Source organism: Camelina sativa, chromosome 2, assembly GCF_030686135.1.
Source record: "Camelina sativa cultivar CO46 ecotype springtype chromosome 2, ASM3068613v1".
In the NCBI taxonomy this organism is placed as follows: Eukaryota; Viridiplantae; Streptophyta; class Magnoliopsida; order Brassicales; family Brassicaceae; genus Camelina; species Camelina sativa.
Genome location: NC_141881.1, coordinates 25,867,773 through 25,887,274, shown reverse-complemented (window position 1 = coordinate 25,887,274; position 19,502 = coordinate 25,867,773). Strand labels below are relative to the sequence as shown.

The 19,502-nt window shown below is 33.3% G+C and overlaps 4 protein-coding genes, 2 long non-coding RNA genes and 1 other non-coding gene across 8 annotated transcripts; 2 read left to right on the top strand and 5 right to left on the bottom strand.

The window, feature by feature from the left end:
• Window positions 1–639: 639 nt before the first annotated feature.
• Window positions 640–2,452, bottom strand: LOC104733512 (putative FBD-associated F-box protein At5g56700). The gene is made up of 3 exons (XM_010453087.2): window positions 1,400–2,452; window positions 1,167–1,307; window positions 640–1,085 (listed from the first exon to the last, which is right to left on the bottom strand). The coding sequence occupies exons 1-3, from the start codon at window positions 2,246–2,248 to the stop codon at window positions 795–797; spliced, it is 1,281 nt and encodes a 426-aa protein (XP_010451389.2). The 5' UTR covers window positions 2,249–2,452; the 3' UTR covers window positions 640–794.
• Window positions 2,453–2,746: 294 nt separating this feature from the next.
• TRNAS-CGA (transfer RNA serine (anticodon CGA)) lies at window positions 2,747–2,828 on the bottom strand. The gene has a single exon. It is a non-coding gene; the product is annotated as a tRNA-Ser (tRNA).
• Window positions 2,829–2,965: 137 nt separating this feature from the next.
• On the bottom strand, window positions 2,966–5,622 carry LOC104733501 (asparagine--tRNA ligase, cytoplasmic 1). The gene is made up of 6 exons (XM_010453078.3): window positions 4,862–5,622; window positions 4,125–4,739; window positions 3,779–4,035; window positions 3,560–3,689; window positions 3,396–3,454; window positions 2,966–3,299 (listed from the first exon to the last, which is right to left on the bottom strand). Exons 1-6 carry the CDS (start codon window positions 5,345–5,347, stop codon window positions 3,116–3,118), a joined length of 1,731 nt encoding a protein of 576 aa, XP_010451380.1. The 5' UTR covers window positions 5,348–5,622; the 3' UTR covers window positions 2,966–3,115.
• A 76-nt stretch (window positions 5,623–5,698) lies between these two features.
• On the bottom strand, window positions 5,699–7,141 carry LOC104733492 (uncharacterized). 2 transcript variants are annotated; one of them, XR_015582964.1, is made up of 5 exons: window positions 6,979–7,141; window positions 6,630–6,706; window positions 6,292–6,321; window positions 6,057–6,106; window positions 5,699–5,948 (listed from the first exon to the last, which is right to left on the bottom strand). It is a non-coding gene; the product is annotated as an uncharacterized LOC104733492 (long non-coding RNA). The 2 variants fall into 2 exon arrangements; XR_759044.2 differs by having other exon boundaries at window positions 6,887–7,021.
• A 372-nt stretch (window positions 7,142–7,513) lies between these two features.
• On the top strand, window positions 7,514–8,304 carry LOC104733486 (small ribosomal subunit protein eS30z/eS30y/eS30x). Its single transcript, XR_759042.3, has 3 exons — window positions 7,514–7,648; window positions 7,739–7,876; window positions 8,064–8,304. It is a non-coding gene; the product is annotated as a small ribosomal subunit protein eS30z/eS30y/eS30x (long non-coding RNA).
• A 34-nt stretch (window positions 8,305–8,338) lies between these two features.
• LOC104733476 (IAA-amino acid hydrolase ILR1-like 1) lies at window positions 8,339–10,401 on the bottom strand. Its single transcript, XM_010453058.3, has 5 exons — window positions 9,930–10,401; window positions 9,591–9,716; window positions 9,184–9,498; window positions 8,987–9,109; window positions 8,339–8,896 (listed from the first exon to the last, which is right to left on the bottom strand). Exons 1-5 carry the CDS (start codon window positions 10,299–10,301, stop codon window positions 8,498–8,500), a joined length of 1,335 nt encoding a protein of 444 aa, XP_010451360.1. The 5' UTR covers window positions 10,302–10,401; the 3' UTR covers window positions 8,339–8,497.
• A 5,162-nt stretch (window positions 10,402–15,563) lies between these two features.
• LOC104733461 (inositol oxygenase 5-like) lies at window positions 15,564–17,896 on the top strand. The gene is made up of 11 exons (XM_010453044.3): window positions 15,564–15,712; window positions 15,821–15,953; window positions 16,027–16,111; window positions 16,352–16,556; window positions 16,658–16,717; window positions 16,798–16,850; window positions 16,931–17,053; window positions 17,165–17,234; window positions 17,323–17,401; window positions 17,501–17,582; window positions 17,688–17,896. Exons 1-11 carry the CDS (start codon window positions 15,682–15,684, stop codon window positions 17,712–17,714), a joined length of 948 nt encoding a protein of 315 aa, XP_010451346.1. The 5' UTR covers window positions 15,564–15,681; the 3' UTR covers window positions 17,715–17,896.
• The last annotated feature ends 1,606 nt before the right edge of the window (window positions 17,897–19,502 follow it).

Here is a 19,502-nt window from a genome sequence, read left to right as displayed (position 1 = left end):
TAAGAACCTCACTTACTAGATATTTGGTATTAAATCATGACTGAATTTGTTTCTTTTGTTAGCTTAAATCTTCTGTGGCCATATGTGATTACTGGTTACCGGTTTGGTTAGACTAATTATTTTGACTTTTGTTTAATTTTAGGAATATTTGAAAGAGGAGTATGAGACTGAGATGAAACTACAAAAGACATGTACATTTGTGTTTTGACGGTTAATTCAAATACAACAACATCAATGAGTAGTTTTATTAACTTAAGCAGTGTTGTGTATGTTATGTGACAACTAAGAATCTCAAATTTTTATCGAATTGAGTTGAATCTGATATTTTAGTTCTTCTTTGGCTTTGTAGTGTAGCGTATGCAAACGTCAAATTTTTATAAGATGTCATGAGCAGGAAAATACACCCATATGCGTGCTCAGATCGGTTTACATAATTATGGAACCTAGACGGATTTGGGTTGGGTCAAGTTACCTATTTGACTCCTTACGATAAGACAACATCAAATTTTCGTTTTAGTTGTAACTTTTTTTAACAAGCATAAGAGTCATGACTGTGTGTGATTCGAGTCTCGAGATGAGGTGACCTTTTAAGCTTCCAAACTTGAAATTTACGACAATATTTGAGCATAAGGAGACGGGTGTTCCAAAAACCTGATTTGGTTCTCTTCTTTGAAAAGAAACTTGTGTCGCAAGGCATACACATACAAATTGTAGGTGATACAAGACGATATAATTTATCAACCAAATGATAAGAAGGCAATAGTTTTTTTTTGAAAGAAGTCCCAAATCTACAGTTAAATATCTAATTCCCGGATAAGAATACCGACTCTTTGATGATTTCCAAAGTTTCTTCTACGTTGCGACATAAAATGATCAGTCCAAAATTGACGAGTACTGTGCGTCAAGCAACGAGCATAATTTAAGAGAATACTCAAGAAATATCTCTCTTCTTGTCTTCCTTTGTACCCTACAAAGTCGAAAGTTTCAAGACTCTTCAAGAAACATTTAGGAACAGAGCTCCCTTCAAGACTAGGCAACTCGTGGACATTAATGTTCGGTTGAAAGTTGCCAAATTGTATAAAAGCCTGAGACAACAATAGGATATAAATAAGATTAGTAAACTATACGCTTTCATACTGATAAATTATATATCAATAAAAACTTACAGAAGCGTCAAGATTGAGGACTCGGAGTTTAGGTGTATCTTTGAGCAACCGGACAAGTAAGTTGGACCAATATTCGTTGATTATATATAGCTTCAGATGTTCAAGCTGATTGAAGACAATACCAGCATTATGATACCCGAGCTGTACACGTGAAAACGCTTACAGATCATTTAGTGTTAAGTTAAATATAATGCAATTGATGAAAACAAGTTAATAGATGGAAAACAGCTTACCTCTTCCTTACTGTTAAATTTTACTCGTAATGAAAGACGTTTGACAGATGTGATTGATACGAGAAGCTTCTCGGGGTTTTGATTAACAAAGATATCTGCCTCTTCAAGATCAGGCATATGCTCAACTAAATAGGAGAATTCACTTCTAGAATCATCAACATAGAAAGACTTCAAAGAAGGGGTAACTATTACACATCCATCATCAGAAGAACATGCAGCGTTTATATTTAAAGATAAACACCGCAAGGAGGGTACATCAACAACTAAAGCTCTCATATTGTCATCATAGCCTCGTTTAATACTCAGATCTTCAAGAACAGGGCAATACGATAGAAGCAGTCTAAGAGCATCTTCATTCGAGTATGTCACACGGAGAAGTTGCAAAGTTTTCAAGGAAGGGAGACAAACCGTTGGAGGAACATCCACAAGAATGTTTTTGCCTTCAAGTTTCAAAGTCACGAGCGATGTGCATGAATACAAACGACACGGCAGTAATACCTGAGAATTAACATCCCAGACATACAAATAGCTGATACTTAGCTCGCGCACTCGGCGAGAAACTGCAATTCCAACCCACTGTTTAGTATTTTCGGATTTAAAACGAAACCTGAGGAGCAAGCTTTCTAGGATCGGCGCTCTGTGTAATGGCAGATTCTCATAACGATACATCAGAAGTGAAGACTTTCTATGATTGATATCGTTGTAATCATCGTACTCAAGTTTAGGCAACCACATCCAAAGAAACTTCCATTGTTTCGACAAAACACTGGTTGAGACAGCAACTTTTGTTGGAAGGAACGATAATATCTTCACCAGCAAATCATCAGACAACGCACTTATTTGTGACATATTGCGTTAGATAGGTAAACCCCTAATCTAGGATCTCACCAAGAGATCTAAGGAAAGGCAAATAGAGCCTGGAAAGCAATCACTGAGGTAGAAGGATCGCTTCGATCGAAAAAATTGGATTTTGATGTTGGTAAGTGAAGGAAAAGAGATTGAAGAAGATTTGTTTATTCTGCTTGATTGATTTCATCGTAACTAGCCAAAGGCATACAAATAAAATCCCTAATCTGAGTTAACCGTTTAGCGAGCCAACCGGTTAAATAATATTGTCACAATTATATCACAAACCTAAATTACTATTACAATCGACGATACTTGCCGGTAGAATCTATATTTTCAAAGTTTGCCACTCTTTTATGTAAATTGCTCATCAATCGATATCTTTTTGATGACCCTCTTCATCGTTAATAATAAAGCTCAAACCTATATATTTTCTTGTTCGTTACTCTGTTGATCTCTGTTTTGACTTATTGAGGTAAAAATGGACAAATAAAAGAAGGACGTCAACAGCAGGATTCGAACCTGCGCAGGCAAAGCCCAACAGATTTCGAGTCTGTCTCCTTAACCACTCGGACATATTGACTTTTGTTCTCATACTTATTATCTAATTCTAAAACTTTAAATTGAAAAACTTTCGGTTTCCAATTGTTATCAACATAGTTTTGTCCAATCATTAATATAGAATTTGTGGTATATATAACTGAATTTGGTAAATCGGGATAATCGAACAAAACCAGTAAAATCAAAAGTCAAAAACCCATATAATTTTCACTTAATAAACATAAAGTAAACTAAACCGTCTCGGTTATCGAAACCAGACCAGCTAATAAAATCCGAAATTGTGTTTGTAGATATGTCTAGAGAAGAGAATCAGAGATCAGCTTTTCCAGGATACCTAGGGAAAGGAATAACGTCTCTGATGTTATCAATTCCTGTAGCGAACAGAATCATCCGTTCGAAGCCAAGTCCAAATCCACAATGCTTCACTGTTCCATAACGGCGCAAGTCAATGTACCACTTATATGGCTCAATTGGAAGACCCATCTCCTTGATCCTGTATATAAAAAAACAGATTTTGCTTCATAAACGATCACAAAAGACACCAAAAATAGAGCCAAAAATTTTGAATATTGGTTTCACTTTCACACACCTCTGTGTGATGACATCATATCGTTCTTCCCTTTGGCTTCCACCAATGAGTTCTCCAACCTGATTCATACAAAGAAAACAGATAACCAAAACAGCCAGTTGATGTGTGTTTTCCTTCAATTGATTGAATGGCACTATAAGAAGACTGGCGAGTTTTATTATTACCTTTGGAACGAGGACATCCATAGCAGCAACTGTCTTTCCATCATCGTTAAGTCTCATGTAAAAAGCTTTGATTCCTTTCGGGTAGTTATAGACAATAATTGGCTTTTGAAACATAACCTCTGTCAAGTATCTGTAAGTGCAAAGACATGTTTGGTTAGCAATCATTTCTTGCAAGTGTTTAAAGTTGAGGAATGGTTTTTAATAAGAATTATCACAAACCTTTCATGCTCTGAGGCCAAGTCGATACCCCACTCCACATTGTTTTCAAATTTCTTTCCTTCAGCTACAGCTCTCTCAAGTAACTCTATTGCTTCAGTGTACGTTATACGCCCAAACGGGGTTGAGGCTACCAATTGTAGCCTCTCAATGCATCCCCGGTCGAAATTCTTAGCCATAAGTTCCATGTCATCGTAACACTTCTCGAGCAACCACTTGCACATGTATTTCACATACGCTTCTGCGCAGTTCATGTCGTCCTACAGAAATTTCAAAGAAGGTTTCTAAGATACTGCAGCTTTATATTGTAATTAAGAAGAGACAAAAGAATACCATACGTATACATTACCTGTAGATCTGCGAAAGCAATTTCAGGCTCAACCATCCAGAACTCAGCTAGATGCCTTGTAGTGTGAGAGTTCTCTGCCCGGAACGTAGGGCCAAACGTATACACACTGCTCAGAGCGCAAGCATAGGTCTCCACTTGTAACTGACCAGAAACTGTCAAGAAAGCTTGACGGCTAAAGAAATCATTGGAGTAATCAATTTTTCCATCTTTTTTAGGTAGTCCAGGCTTAAGCTTTGACCTTTCTTCAATTTGAGCTAAATTCGCCTTTGCTGAAGTAAGTTCACCAACAGGAGCAGTGGTTGCAGCATCGATTTCTTCCTTGGTTGCCCCGGCATCTTTCAATTGCGCTTTCAATTGCTTTACAGCTGCACCTCTCTCCTTAACAATAAGCCTCGCCGCTTCAACATCAGCCTCGGTGGGTGGAGGGTTAACAATGAGATCCTTCTCAACCTGCTCAGTGTGGTTGATCAAGGTTGTTACTTGGAACATTTCACCAGCACCTTCACAGTCACTTGTCGTAATGATAGGAGTGTGAACGTAAAGAAAACTATGTTCTTGGAAGAAACTGTGTGTGGCGAAAGCAAGCGCATTACGGATTCTTGCAATTGCTGAGATCTGAAATCATAACAAATTATCACCATAAGCACACAATTCACAAGTCAACTAATTCAGTGATACTAATCAAACATAGAGAGCATTCAAATCAATCACAGTGAAAGAAGTAAAGAAGTATTTACCGAGTTAGTCCTGGAACGAAGATGAAGCATATCTCTGAGAAACTCAAGAGTCAACTTAGTCTTAGGAAGCGGATACTTATCCTCCACAGTTCCAACATCAATCACCTTCTCAACGCTAAGCTCAATCATCTGCTTATCTTTACCTTCCGGAGGAAGCTTCAAAACTCCATCAACAGTCACACAAGTTCCCGTAGCTACCAACTTAGAGAGATCATAAAGAGACGAATCAACCATAACCTGAAGATTCGCTGGACAAGATCCATCGTTCACCGCAAGGAAAGCAAAAGCTCCTTTCCCTTGCTCTCTTCCGGTTTTAACCCAACCTCCGATTCGAACTTTTTGACCGGCGAGGCTAGCTCCGCCGTCAGGTCGACCCAGAATCGATTTAATCAGAACACGGTTAGAAAATTGGGCTTTCTGCACCGTGTCGTTACCCAATGCAACGGCGGCTAACTCGTTCGCTGGTGGCACGATCTCATCAGCCATTGTTTTTGATCTTCGGAATCTGAAGCACGAAATTTTGGGAGGCGACGCGTTTTGAGAGAATAAAACCCTAGAAGAGTAAAGGGAGGTTTCAGAGTCTTTTGTTATTGAGATGTGAGATTAACCGTTGGATCTTTCGAATATATATCGTTGGATTTTGGGGATTCTGTAGGGCTAAAATTGGAAATTTTATAATACCAAAAGATTCTATCGAATAAGATTGTTTCGTATCTAAATTATTATCTACTAGTTAAGCCCGTGCGTTGCACGGGTACATTGAAGTTTTCTTAGTTTGTTTGTTGAATGAGTTCAACTTATGAATATAAATGAAAAAACAAACCTACGAAGGAATTATTAAGATAAATATGCTTTTAAATCAATAGTGGATCAAATATTGCCATTAGAAGTCTGGAAGTTCCTATCGGTTATGGAATATAAGTGCGACAATGCAGATTAAAACCCAATATTTAAACAATATGTAGTAGTTATGCTTAATTTCCCAACATTTTTTCCATTGTAAATTTTGTCTTCATCTCTGCTTATTTGTCTAATTATGCTTCTCCGTTTCCTCTATTGTTCCACCGATGACCGAAGCATAACAAACCTAGATACAAAAAATAAAACCGTTTTTAGTATAGTTTATGAAAATCACACATCAACTTCAGAAGAAAAACAAATAGAAGTAGCATCGGGTACTAAGATGATTGCTTACAAAAACTTGGCTTGAGACTGATTTTGTTAAGATGCTATTTTTCGAGAGTACTGGGAGGAGAATAAAAAAGCTAATTAATATGAAAAAGACTTCAGGTACAGAAAGACAAATAAACGTTGGAGGGATAAACATAATAAATTACTGAAAGATACAACTATATTATAAGCCAAGGCTTAAAAATTTGCCGAAGCAGAGAAGAATATGAATTTGAGTCTATGTCAAATAAAAGACTAACCTTGTTGTAGTTCCATTTAGTTTTCTTCTCCTGGAAAACAGAAAATACTAATTCTAATAAAAAGTGTTGACATGAGTAGGAGATATCTATAAGGTTACTTCACTAATAGTTTATATGGAATGCAAACTCTTAAAAAAAGATTATAAAGGTTTTTGTTGATCTCATTCTGATTATCAAACATCTAATTCGTAAACAATTGTAATTTTTAACATATACTCATAGTGACTATCACTATCAGATCCCTTCCAGAGAATCTAACTCAGAATTGAACAACGATAAGATCGATAAGACCTAGAACATATTGCAAGAATACAACGATTGATAACAAAAATACGTACCAGGCCAGAGGCACTGTAAGTGGGAAATACTGAATTTCTGATCGGGATTGTAGACTTGTATTCTCTCGTCAACAAATCTATCAAGAACATAAAATCAACTTAATCACCCAAAACGAAATCAAAATTTAACAATATTTAGCACGTAAAAAATCAATAAATTCGAGACAGCAACACTTATTAGAATCAAAACATCGAGAGAAGGAAAGTAGAAGAAGAGCAATCCGATAAATTTAACTCTGAAGAAGAAAACAGATTACATAGTAAAAATCATTAATGCAGCAATTGAATAAAACTGAAACAGAAATTTGAAGAAAAGGGACAAAGAAACGATTTGAAACGAAGGAAATACTGATTTTTTCGATTGTTGAAAAGAAGGGAGAAGTGGAGACTAATGAGATGTGGAAGGAGATATTGAGATCGTGGGGGTGAAGAGAGGCCGAAGCAGTTTCAGGGTTTTTTTTTTCTTTTTTTTTTTTTCTTACATTTGTTTGGATAACAAAATTTTAATTGTCGAAAAACTTGGAAGTGCAAAAATTGGGACTTAAGACACGTGGCAGATGGAGAGAGCTGCAGTTGCTCGTAAATTTACTTGTGACTTATAGAATAAAGATAGCAATTAATAATTCGAAACTATTGCCTTTTTAATTCGACGTGAAATTAATGGAACGTTATTTTTAGAAAATTACAAAAAAAAATACGAATGGAAAGTTTATTTTTTTAATATTTTCCAAATTTGTGATTTGTTTTTTATATTATTTTTAATAACAATTTTCATGAATTGTCGAACTTGTGTTGATAATGGGCTTTATAGGCCCACTAATTATCGGCTTACAATTTATTTATTGAGTCTAAGCCTAATAAAAGGCCCAATAGATCAACGTCAAGGGAATGAATATATAAATTACACATTTGTTATCTAAAGAAAACCTAATTCCTGAGCTTACGCCACTCACTCGTCTCAGCTTATTGCAGCCGTCGGTAACGGAAGAGCAAAGAGAAGAAAAGCAAATCAATCATGGGTAAGATCCTTTGGAAATTTCTTCATTTTGTTTCATCTTTTTCTTCTTCTGCGGGATCTGTTTAACGGTAAGTGTTCTTATGAATTTCAGGAAAGGTTCATGGATCTTTGGCTCGTGCCGGTAAGGTTAGAGGACAAACACCCAAGGTTGCCAAGCAAGATAAGAAGAAGAAGCCTAGAGGTCGTGCTCACAAGCGTATGCAGCACAACCGTCGTTTCGTCACCGCCGGTAATTTTCCCGATCTCGCGATACTTTTACTTTTTTATTGGATTAAGACGCTTGCATTGTTGCGTAATTAGCTTAGAATTGCTTTAGGGAATTGGTAATTGATTTAGAAATGCTTTGTTGAAGCTATCATTTGTAAATGGATTTTGCTTAATAAATCTTTTACACTTTGTTAAATTGATTTGTGCAGTTGTTGGTTTCGGAAAGAAGAGAGGACCTAACTCTTCTGAGAAATAGATTGGTAGTGAAGCTTGAAAAAAATATGCAAGAGATGTTTTCGTGAAGCTTGTCTTTCACTGAACTTGTATGTTTTTGGTAGAGAAGCTGGGAAAATCTATTTTGTAACTTTGGGAATCTTTGTTCTTCGTTTAATTTCTTTTGGCACTGAAATATTATGTTTTGATTCTATGAATTACAGTTCTTTTTAGTTATTGTTTTGGTCACAAATCTATCATAGCACAGTAATTGATGTTATCTTTTTTGGATTTCAAATTATGCGACATTGTTTGACAATAAATTTGCAAATAACATTCATTTCCGTGGAGTGTGACTTTTACTATTACTAAGAAACATGAACGAGCCTATAACTGATGAGTAAATAAGTCTAGAACTAGCTAGACAAATTCAGAGTTCGTCATGGAAGCCTGAGGCAGAACCTTTAGAAGCTTTCTCTTTGAGGTACTGCATAGCCATCGATGCATGGATTGCAGCGCCGTACGGAAACACATCCTCGTTAATTCTATAGAGTGGTGAATGAGATGACGCATACCCTTTGGACTCATCTTGCATTCCCAGGAAGGAGAAATGGCCAGGGATTACTTCTGCAAACTTTGAGAAGTCCTCTGATCCCATCAACGGTTGTGCTTCCTCAACAGCTTCTTGACCCAACAAGTCTCCGACCACCTTCTTGAATTGCTTGTATAAGTCCATGTCGTTCACTGTTGGTGGTAACGGTTCTTTGCCATTTGGTGTTAGATTCACAGATGCATTGCATCGATGGACGGTTGCTTGCTTTGTAATCACCTAGAATCAAAAGTTGAAACAGGGGATTGGTTCTATGGTAAAGCACAATACCGCAAAATTCTTTAAAGGCATAATCATGGATCGCGTCACCTCTTTGATTCTCTGCTGAAGCTGACTAAACCCGGTAAAGGCTCGAAGAGTTCCTCCTATGGTGATTGAGTCAGGGATGACATTGAACGCATTGCCACCATTAACCTTAGAAACTGTGACCACCTGAAGAGGAACACACAAATGAGTTCTAGAAAGCCAAGACCAGGTATGAGATCCAAGAGTAAAAAAAATGAAACCTTTGAATCCAAAGGGTCAGTTTCACGTGAAACAATGTGTTGAAGACTGAGGACAATGCTCGAAGCTGCAACAACAGGATCTACGGTATGCTGAGGGATGGCAGCATGACCTCCTTTCCCAGTGATTACAGCTTCAAAGAATCCAGCTCCAGCAAGCATGGGACCTGCACGTGAAGCCGCTTTGCCAAAGGGAACTCGGTTGGTAAGATGTAACCCAAAAATAGCTTCGACGTTCTTCAACGCTCCTTCTTCTATCATCTTCTTTGCTCCGCGTAAACCTTCCTCAGCTGGCTGAAAGATAAGCACCACAGTTCCCTAACAAAAATAAACAAAGAAATGAATGCATTAGTAGGCCAATGCAACTGATGAAAGTATCTAAAAAGGGCAAATTCAGGAAATGCATAGACCTGTAAATCGTGGCGATGTTCTTGAAGAATCTTAGCAGCACCAAGAAGCATAGCAACATGACCATCGTGTCCACAAGCGTGCATTTTACCAGGATTTTTGCTCTTATGCTCCCACTCAACAGCTTCCTAAGTTCAAGAATCAATTCAAACAATATTATAACCCTTCATTACCTAAGAAATTGGTATTGGTGTATGTGTAATCAAACCTATGATCAAGGCATCAAGCAAGTAGTTTAATCTAATTCCATCAAGTTTCTAACTAAAAGAGTAAAAATCAAAGACCTAAATGTATCGAAGCTACGAACTAATAAGAGAATCCTGGGAATTTGGTTACGACACCTGAATAGGCAAAGCATCCATATCAGCTCTCAGAGCAACGAACGGTGGTTCTCCAGAGCCGATATAACCGATAACACCGGTGATAGCTACGGGATACCTATACTTAACTCCGATAAGGTCTAGCTCCGACCTAATGAGTTTACTGGTTTCGAATTCCTCGTAACCAAGCTCAGGATTCTCGTGAATTTTCCTTCTGATACTCACCATCCGATCGAAGACCTCCGGACTCTTGGCTAATTCGAGGTACTTCTTCGGGACTTGAGTCACATCTCCGGCGGTGATCCATGGTGATTCCGATGAAACACCAAGTAGAAGGAAGAGGAGTTGTAAAGTCAAACTGAAGAAAAGCACAACAAAATTATTCAGAGCCATGGATGAAAAAAGGAAGATGACATACAAACAAACTCCAGATTTAACTGATGCGCACTGAAGTGAGTCCACAAAATCCGATTTTTAATGGGCTACAAAGCCCATTTTGATGATGTAAAGGGCTTAAGTTTATAGGTTGGGAAAACAGCCAAAATCAACTTCAACTATTTGTCAAATGCTTAATCATACATCAACTTTAATACTCTGCAAATAACAACTTGAATTATATTTAAATTCAAATTTACTATTTAAACTATATAAAATATTTCAACGTCTATTTGTTAACTCAAAGTTTAACGATGTTGAGTCAGACAGTCCTTGACATCAATTAGGCCTGGGCAAATAAACCGAACCCGAGGAACCGACCCGACCCTGACCTGCAAAAACCCGACCCGACCCGGATCCGCTTCTGTATAAATAACCACTCGGTTTTTGTTTCCAAATACCCACGGGTATCGGGTATTACTCGAACCGAACCCGAGGAACCGACGATATCTGTTTGAACTCGAGAACACATTTATTCATACATGATATCACATATATTGCCATATTTCCGTTTGCCTTAATCTCCTCTCCTTGAATCCTTGTGAATCTTCTTTACTTTGCATAAACATGTAGAAGTTGCCAATTTTTGTCCGATTTCAAGAATCTTTGGCTTTTATAAACCAAAACTCTCAAATTGGATCTCCAAAACCTAATTCCGCTGTTAGTCACATCTTTGGGTTCTCCGTTCATAGCAGCTAGACATGCTTTTGCGAGACATGTTTTTCTTTGTTGGGATGTTTAAGTTTCGTTTGCTTTGTTGGGATGTTTAAGATTTTAAGACATGCTTTTCTTTGTTGGGATGCTTATTTTGCGAGACATGGTATGTGTTTGAATTTTTTTGCGAGACATGTTATGCTCAGTTTCATTTGTTTAAGATTTCATGTTATGCAGTTTCATTTGTTTTTCTGGTTATTTGGATTTTTTTTGGGTACATTTCAGGTTTTTGTGGGTACTTTGGATATGTTTGAGTAGGTACTATCCATAACAGAATATATTTTGGATACATTACAGGTTTTTTAAAGTCATTACCCAAATAACCCGAACCCGAGAGGAACCGAACCTGACCCCGACCCGAAATTATATGAACACCTGCTCGGATCCTATATTCGTAAACCCGAAAAACCTGAACCCGAATTACCCGAACCTGACCCCGACCCGAACACCCAAATGCCCAGGTCTAACATCAATGTAGCACTAGAACTTACCAAAACTACGTCGTTTTGGTCATTTTTGGATGTGTTATGGCAAGAAATGACCAAAAATGAAGCCTCACAACACACCCGATTTCAATACCCCATTTTTGTCAAACGCTTTGTTTTTTCCCACAACACACCTAAATATGACCAAAACAACTTAGTTTTGGTAAGTCCTAGTGCCACGTGGACGACACAGATAGTCTGACTCAGCACCGTTAAATTCTTACTTAGCATAGTTCGAGCAGATGTTGAAATTGACAATATTTCATATAGTTCAGATAGCAAATTTGAATTTTAATACAGTTTAGGCTGTTATTTAAAGGCTGTTGAAGTTTAAGTATGAAAAAGCGTTCGGCAAATAATTGAGGTTGATTTTGGCAATTTCCCCTCACAAAGTCCTTCTTCTTTGATTTTTTTTTTTCTCGTAGCTCCAATTTTGTAATCTTCTTGTGACAAATATCCAAAACTAGGTGAAGTTCCGTCGGTTGCACGAATTTTTTTTTTTTTAATTTTATTTAACATTAATATTTTTATAAAGTAATTGGTTTTTGTTTGGTTTGTAATTAATTATTAATTCTGTGCTTATTTTCTTTGAGAATTTTTTTGGCCAATTTGGAATTTGTTTATTTTTATTTTTATTTTTATTATGTTTAGTTTTAAATATCTAAATATTTCCTCAAACTTTTTGAAATTATCAAAGAAGTAATAACCCATTACAACAATTAATAAATTATCTTATTATTCATCTTTGTTTTATTGAATTTAAAAATATATAAAGCATATACTATCTCTATTATACAATTAGGACATATTATTTTGTGATGTAAAACCATGTTACAATAGATTCATGGTGAAATTTGTGATTGCAAGATAGTTTGATATTTTCATGTCTTTTTACCACTTCTACATCAAGTTTCCTTGTAGTATTTGGATTGTGATCTTCGATTTCGAAAAAATGTTAGGCAGCTGGGGGTTGTCCGCTCCAAATGAGAAAATATATGCTTTTTATCAATCTGTTAAATTATTGATTAAACATACCTGAGATTGTTTCTTCGATATCACAAAAAAAATTGAATCAAAACCACAACTTAAAATTTTATATTAATGTGTATCATTTGGTTGTAGTATATGGTCTTTGGAGAAAGAGATTGTGTAGCTCATGTTGTTTTCTTGTCGATGTTGTCGTTTGATTTTGAGTAGGAGTTAGTTGTGTGGTTGTATTGCTTTATGTAATCTATTTGGGTTTTGTTGCTGAAATAAGATTTGATTTTCTGAGTAATTTTTTATTTTTTGTCATGCATTTGGTATACTTATTTATAGAGGAATGTGATTATTTGTTACTGTAATTATATCCCGTCTAATTGTCATTATTTTTGTATTAAATTTTAATTTTACCGTTGATTTCTTTTGTGTTGTTAATAATATTTATATATTTAACTGTTATTATTGAGTAATCAATTTGACCCTTCAAAACCTAGTGTCTAATTTAGTGGGGGTTATTGGTTTAAGATTTGAATAGAGTTTTAGAGATTTGAAATGTTATGTAGAATCTGTTGTTATTAGATCAAGATTTTGTTAAACTCTGTTAAAGTTTAATGTTATTGGTTTGTGATTTGTAAAAAGTTATTTAAAATCTTAACAAATCTGGGTTATTGGATTCAGACTTTTATAAAGTCATTAAAAGTTTTGTGTTATTCAATTAAAACAAAAGAATCTAGGATTGTTAATGAGTTCAATTATTATGTTATTGGTTCATGATTTTAGACACTTTCTTTACAAAATAAAGTCATGGAAAGTATCATAAAAATACAAGATTGTTTGGAGGACTTTACAAGATTTTAGAAAACTAATCAACAAAACTCTCTAGCAATCTTTAACAATCTTTCACTTATTCATTTTTAATGATTTTGTTGAACTCTTCAAAAATCTTCATAAATCTCAAACCAATACCACCCCCTTAAGCATTCATTTTTTATTACGAAGCAGAAAACAAACATGTTACTGTTCTATTATTAAGGAGGTGGTATTGGTTTGAGATTTATAAAGATTTTTGAAGAGTTCAACAAAATCATGAAAAATGAATAAGTGAAAGATTGTTAAAGATTGCTAGAGAGTTTTGTTGATTAGTTTTCTAAAATCTTGTAAAGTCCTCCAAACAATCCCTGTATTTTTATGATACTTTCTATGACTTTATTTTGTAAAGAAATTGTCTAAAATCATGAACCAATAACATAATAATTGAACTCATTAACAATCCTAGATTATTTTGTTTTAATTGAATAACACAAAAGTTTTAATGACTTTATAAAAGTCTGAATCCAATAACCCAGATTTGTTAAGATTTTAAATGACTTTTTATAAATCACATACTAATAACACTAAACTTTAACAGAGTTTAACAAAATCTTGATCTAATAACAACATATTCTACATAACATTTAAAATCTTTAAAACTCTATTCAAATCTTAAACCAATAACTCCCACTAAGTTTGTTTTTGCTCCTGTTCTATTAGTGCAATTGAATATATTTTCCATATGGTTTTACTTAGAAGGGTGTGTTTTGTTTTTTGTTTTTCATGTTTTTTTGTTTATAAAATTTGTTTGTGTTATGTTTTTTAATATTGACTGTAATTATTATTTTTGTTTATCTTACTTGATAATGGGATTATTAGTTGTTTTATATTTTTAGTATTTTATGGGTTGTATATTGTTTTTGGCAATATTATAATTTATTTTTCAGCGAATTTAGTTTAATTATATCATTTTGTAGCGGTTGTCTGTAGATGGTGTAACATATAAATAATTTATTGGCATGATTGTGAATTCAATTTTTGTCTTCTTAATCCCAAGGACTATCATAAACATAAATATATGTGAAACACATCCACTTTTTATTAAGTCAAACTAATTTAGAGTTTAAGGAAAATAATCTTCCATTAAACCAAACCAAATTATGTATATTTTTTATTTAAAACAGTCCAAGGAATGAAATTTTATTTAATATAACTTCATAATTCAATTTTTTATTTAACTAATTGAACTTATTTTAATGTTTTCAATGTAGAAAATCTTAGAAGAAATTTGTGTTTGTTTGATAAAAAAAAAAGTTTGTGTTAATGTTTCATTTTCTTTTTGTATAAATACACCTCGGTTAAAGCTTTAACAAAATTATCTCTTTTAATATAATTAGTTTTGGTTTTTATTTAGAAATTGGTGGATTAAAAGAAAATTTGTTTTTGCAAAAATGAGAAGTTAATTTTTTTTCCAGAACACAGGTGTGTATGTGCTAGGTGTTAAGCACAGAAAATAAAGTGTTAGAATGTAATTCTACTTGTTTGTGTTTGTTGAACAAACAAAAAAAAATTGTGTTAATGTTTTATTCTCTTTTTGTATAAATAAACTTGGGTCAAAGCTTTAACTAAATTATTTATTCTAATATAATTAATTTTGGTTTTTATTTAGAAATTGGTGGATTAAGAGAAAATTTAAAAAAATGAGAAGTACAGTTTTTTTCCAAGACAGGTGTCAGCTCCAGATGTGCTACATATCAAGCTCAGAAACAAAGTTTTAGAAAGTAATCCTACTCTATTATATAATATACAGAATATTATTATAATTAAAAACCAAAAAGTCTAAACTGAAAATAATCTAAAATAAATCAGTTATAACAAAACTGAAAATCCAAGTGTAATTAAAACTAACACTTGTAAACAGATTAGATGTTAGTGTATCTATATAGCTGGACATGACACATATTCTGGTTCTAAAAAGGAAACTAATATGTAAGAAGTTGACCAATTTAAAAATTTTCGTTAAGGAAGTTAATCCAGTATAGACAATACTTGTTAACAAATAATATTAGTCAGATTTGATTTTAATTATGGATTCTGTTTGTTTTAGAGGGTGTGTGGATAAATCTAATTGGTTTGCTAAATAAAGGTCAAAGATAATTAGATTTGTTTCTAATTATAGAGGAACTTATCGTTTCTTATCTTTTTTCTTAAAGCCAAATCATCTCTCACTACAAATACCCCTTCTGTGTCTCTAGCTCCCCATCAAATTACATATCTTCATAGACATTCTCTCTTCGATCTTTTTGTATTCACGATTCATCTTCTTTTTCTTTTTTCACATTTTGAAGATGACTATCTCTGTCCAAACCCCTGTTTTTGGTAAACATATATCTATCTTCTTGTGACAATTATTCAATTTCTTTGATTCTTTTTTTTTTAATCTTGTTTAATCGTAAATATAACAATTTTTCGTTCTTTTTTTTAAAGAATACGAGGACTCTACGACGAATAAAAAGACTGGAGAGTTACAATTGGACAGCGGAGTTCCAATGTCGAAGATATCATCTGATGATGAAGTGTTTTTGGCTCCTGAGATGAATGCATTTGGTCGTCAATTCAGGTTTTTTTTTTTTTGAAAGATTTTCAAAATTTTCTAAAAGATTTAGATTTGATTTGATGTGAATTGTTTACAGAGACTACGCTGATACAAAGAGCGAGAGACAGAAGGGAGTCGAACTTTTCTATAAAACACAACACACTAATCAAACTGTAGATTTTGTAAGATCTCTTATATATTATAATTTCCGGTTTATTTGTTCTTGCATCGTTATATATATAAAATCAACATGAAAGTTGAGTCCTATATTATGTTTGCATGGACGTGATTTATGAACTACTAATGCAACTAATATCTTTCCAATAGCTTTTAAGCCAAAATATGTACGATACAGATTTGAGTATTGTTGTTTTTAACATATATCTAACAATAATGTTAATTAATTTATTATACTTTTGCAGGTGAAGAAAATGAGAAGCGAATATGGCAAATTGGACAAGATGGTGATGAACATTTGGGAATGTTGTGAACTCCTTAACGAAGTGGTGGACGAGAGTGATCCTGATCTCGACGAACCACAAATTCAACATTTGCTTCAATCTGCGGAAGCTATCCGTAAAGATTACCCTAACGAAGATTGGCTCCATCTCACTGCTCTTATCCATGGTAATTAATTGTTATTTATTATGGCTATATAATTAAAGAACCTAAATGATCATATAGATGAAAATCCTTAAGAAAAATGCTAAAATGGACTCAATCTCCAGATCTTGGGAAGGTCCTGACTCTTCCACAGTTTGGAGAGCTTCCTCAATGGGCTGTTGTTGGTAAGTCTAATTTGTGATTAATTAGTAAACTTATAAATTTTTTGAGTAACTTATGGATTCTCTATTATCCAAACCTGCAGGTGACACATTCCCTGTTGGATGTGCATTCGATGAATCTAACGTACACCACAAGGTACATATTCGTAGTTAAAATCTAATTTTTTAAACAGTTGATCTAGAGTTTCATATTATATTCCTATTCATTTAATGCAGTACTTTATGGAAAACCCTGATATTAACAACCCAAAGTACAACACCAAAGCTGGGATCTATTCAGAAGGATGTGGACTAGAAAATGTTAATATGTCATGGGGACATGATGACTACATGTATATGGTAATTACATTATTTGATTCATAATTCATTACGATACTTTTATAAAAATACTAAATATTAATTATGATATACAATGATTAATTTACAATTTATTAATTATATGTTAAACAGGTAGCCAAGGAGAATGAAAGCACCTTGCCATCTGCGGGACTGTTCATCATTCGATACCATTCCTTTTATCGTAAGCTACCTAATCTAATAAGATGATGATCTTATATAATTTGAATGGTTGATTAGCATTTAATTATATGTGATTAATATGTGTGTAGCATTGCACACGGCTGGAGCTTACACTCACCTTATGAATGAAGAAGACAAGGAAAACCTCAAATGGCTCCATGTTTTCAAGTAATTTATTTATTTTAAATTTAAATCTTAACTTAACTCCATGATAAATTTTTCTCCAATGGTCGAGTTTTAATCCTTAAATGTGTGTTTATTATATAGCAAGTACGATTTATACAGCAAGAGCAAAGTACAGGTCGATGTTGAGAAGGTTAAGCCGTACTACATGTCTCTTATCAAGAAAGTAAGAATTTCAAATTTATATTTTGACAGCATTGTGAACATTTTTGTATGTTGTTGTTTTGTTATCTTCAATCTAAAAAACTTTTGTTTGGGATTTTTTTTCCAGTATTTCCCGGAAAATCTGAGGTGGTGATGATGCACCATCAATGGCGTTTGATTGATTAGTACTCGATTAAGCAGCACCTGGAAAGCATTATTTGCCCAGCTGATAAAGTTATATTATTACATTAGCATTAGCTAATGTTGAAATCAACTATATTGTATTATGTCTGTCCTATTATCCCCTTTATATAAAAAAAGTATTTTATTTTCTTATCTTATGTTTTAAAACTTCCGAGGTGTATCGTTTCTTCAATAAAACCAGCAAAAGAATGAATTACGATTAGATCCAAAACGCTTTTAACAGCACCAAATCTTTAAGATCTATACTATTAAAAGGGAAGCATTATTTACAAGGCAAAATGAATCCTGAAATATATGATATAAAATGACCATGAATAAATTAAAAAGCATACAATACAAAAAGGACATTAAAGTAAATTTGATAATAAAAATGCACGGATCCTATATGCCCTGGATTAATTCTGTTCGGATCATGTATTAACTGTTCAGAGCTGTTTTTCATACTCTCGTATCCAAACAGAATCGAAACAAGCATCTGCAATAAAATTCAAAAAAGGTAAGTAGTTTTGCGTAAACAATTTAAGGAAACAATAATTTTGATATTTATGTATATGTTTAATTTGGGCAATTAATTTCGAAATTGTATATATGTAAACTTATTTAATTTGATTTTATATTTTGAGATATATCCGGAAACAAGAAATTATGATGTTACCTAATATACAAAATCATCTAAATGTTTATAGAAATAATTTAAATCGGTATCTATTAAAATCGAGCAATTAAATACAAAATTGTATATATGTATAAAAATATAATTTGGTTATATATTGTGAGATATCTGTAAACAATATTTATGATTTTATATTATGATTTCAAACATATGTATTACATATATACAATATGTTTAAATCTTGGATACTGAATTAAGATATACATACGTTTGAAACTACTTATAACTTATCATTTTATCAATGCATAAATGTGCGGATCCGAAAACATGTTACAACTAAAGTAAAACAACAGTATTTTAAATATGTTTTTTTTTTCTTCAGCTTATCTAGCATAAGCATGTACAAAACAAGAGATAAAAGAATGTTAACTGACACGGCATGTATGTATGATTCTATTAACTGAATGTTTCAAAGAAATTATTTTTCTTCATCAAATACTTTATTTTGTTTTGAATCAAATTATTACGTGTTTGTGTGCTAAATATGTAGGAACATGATTTTGAGGAAATGAGAAAAGAATAATGGGACGGAAACGGGATGGAAGGAGGAATAAGATGAGATTAAAAATTTTCAAAAAATCAAAATCCAGGATCATGTTAGAATTAAAATAAATTAATGCTTCCAATATATTATGTAACATATTTTTCAATTTATCTAACACAAAAATGTCAAAAAAATATTCAAAAGAAAAAGAAAAAACATTAAACTATGTTCTATAATAGATAAAAAAAAAATCAACCATAGTTATGAGACATATACAGGACATGATGGATTTTATGTCCTAAATTAGACATACCATCTTTCTGTTACTATTTTTTAATATAATTGTTTTTACTGATAACAAAAACAAATTTGATCATTATTTTGTCTAAACCGAATTAAAAATAAATCAAATACTAAACTGATATAAAAAAAGTTTGGATTATGAATGTTAATAATATTTATTAAAAATATGTTTACAAACATAATCCGCATGTACGTAATAAATTATAAATGTGTTAGTAAATTTAGTTTTTAAAATCAACCCCGCACGTATGTTCGAATCCGAATCTAGTTTTACTTTA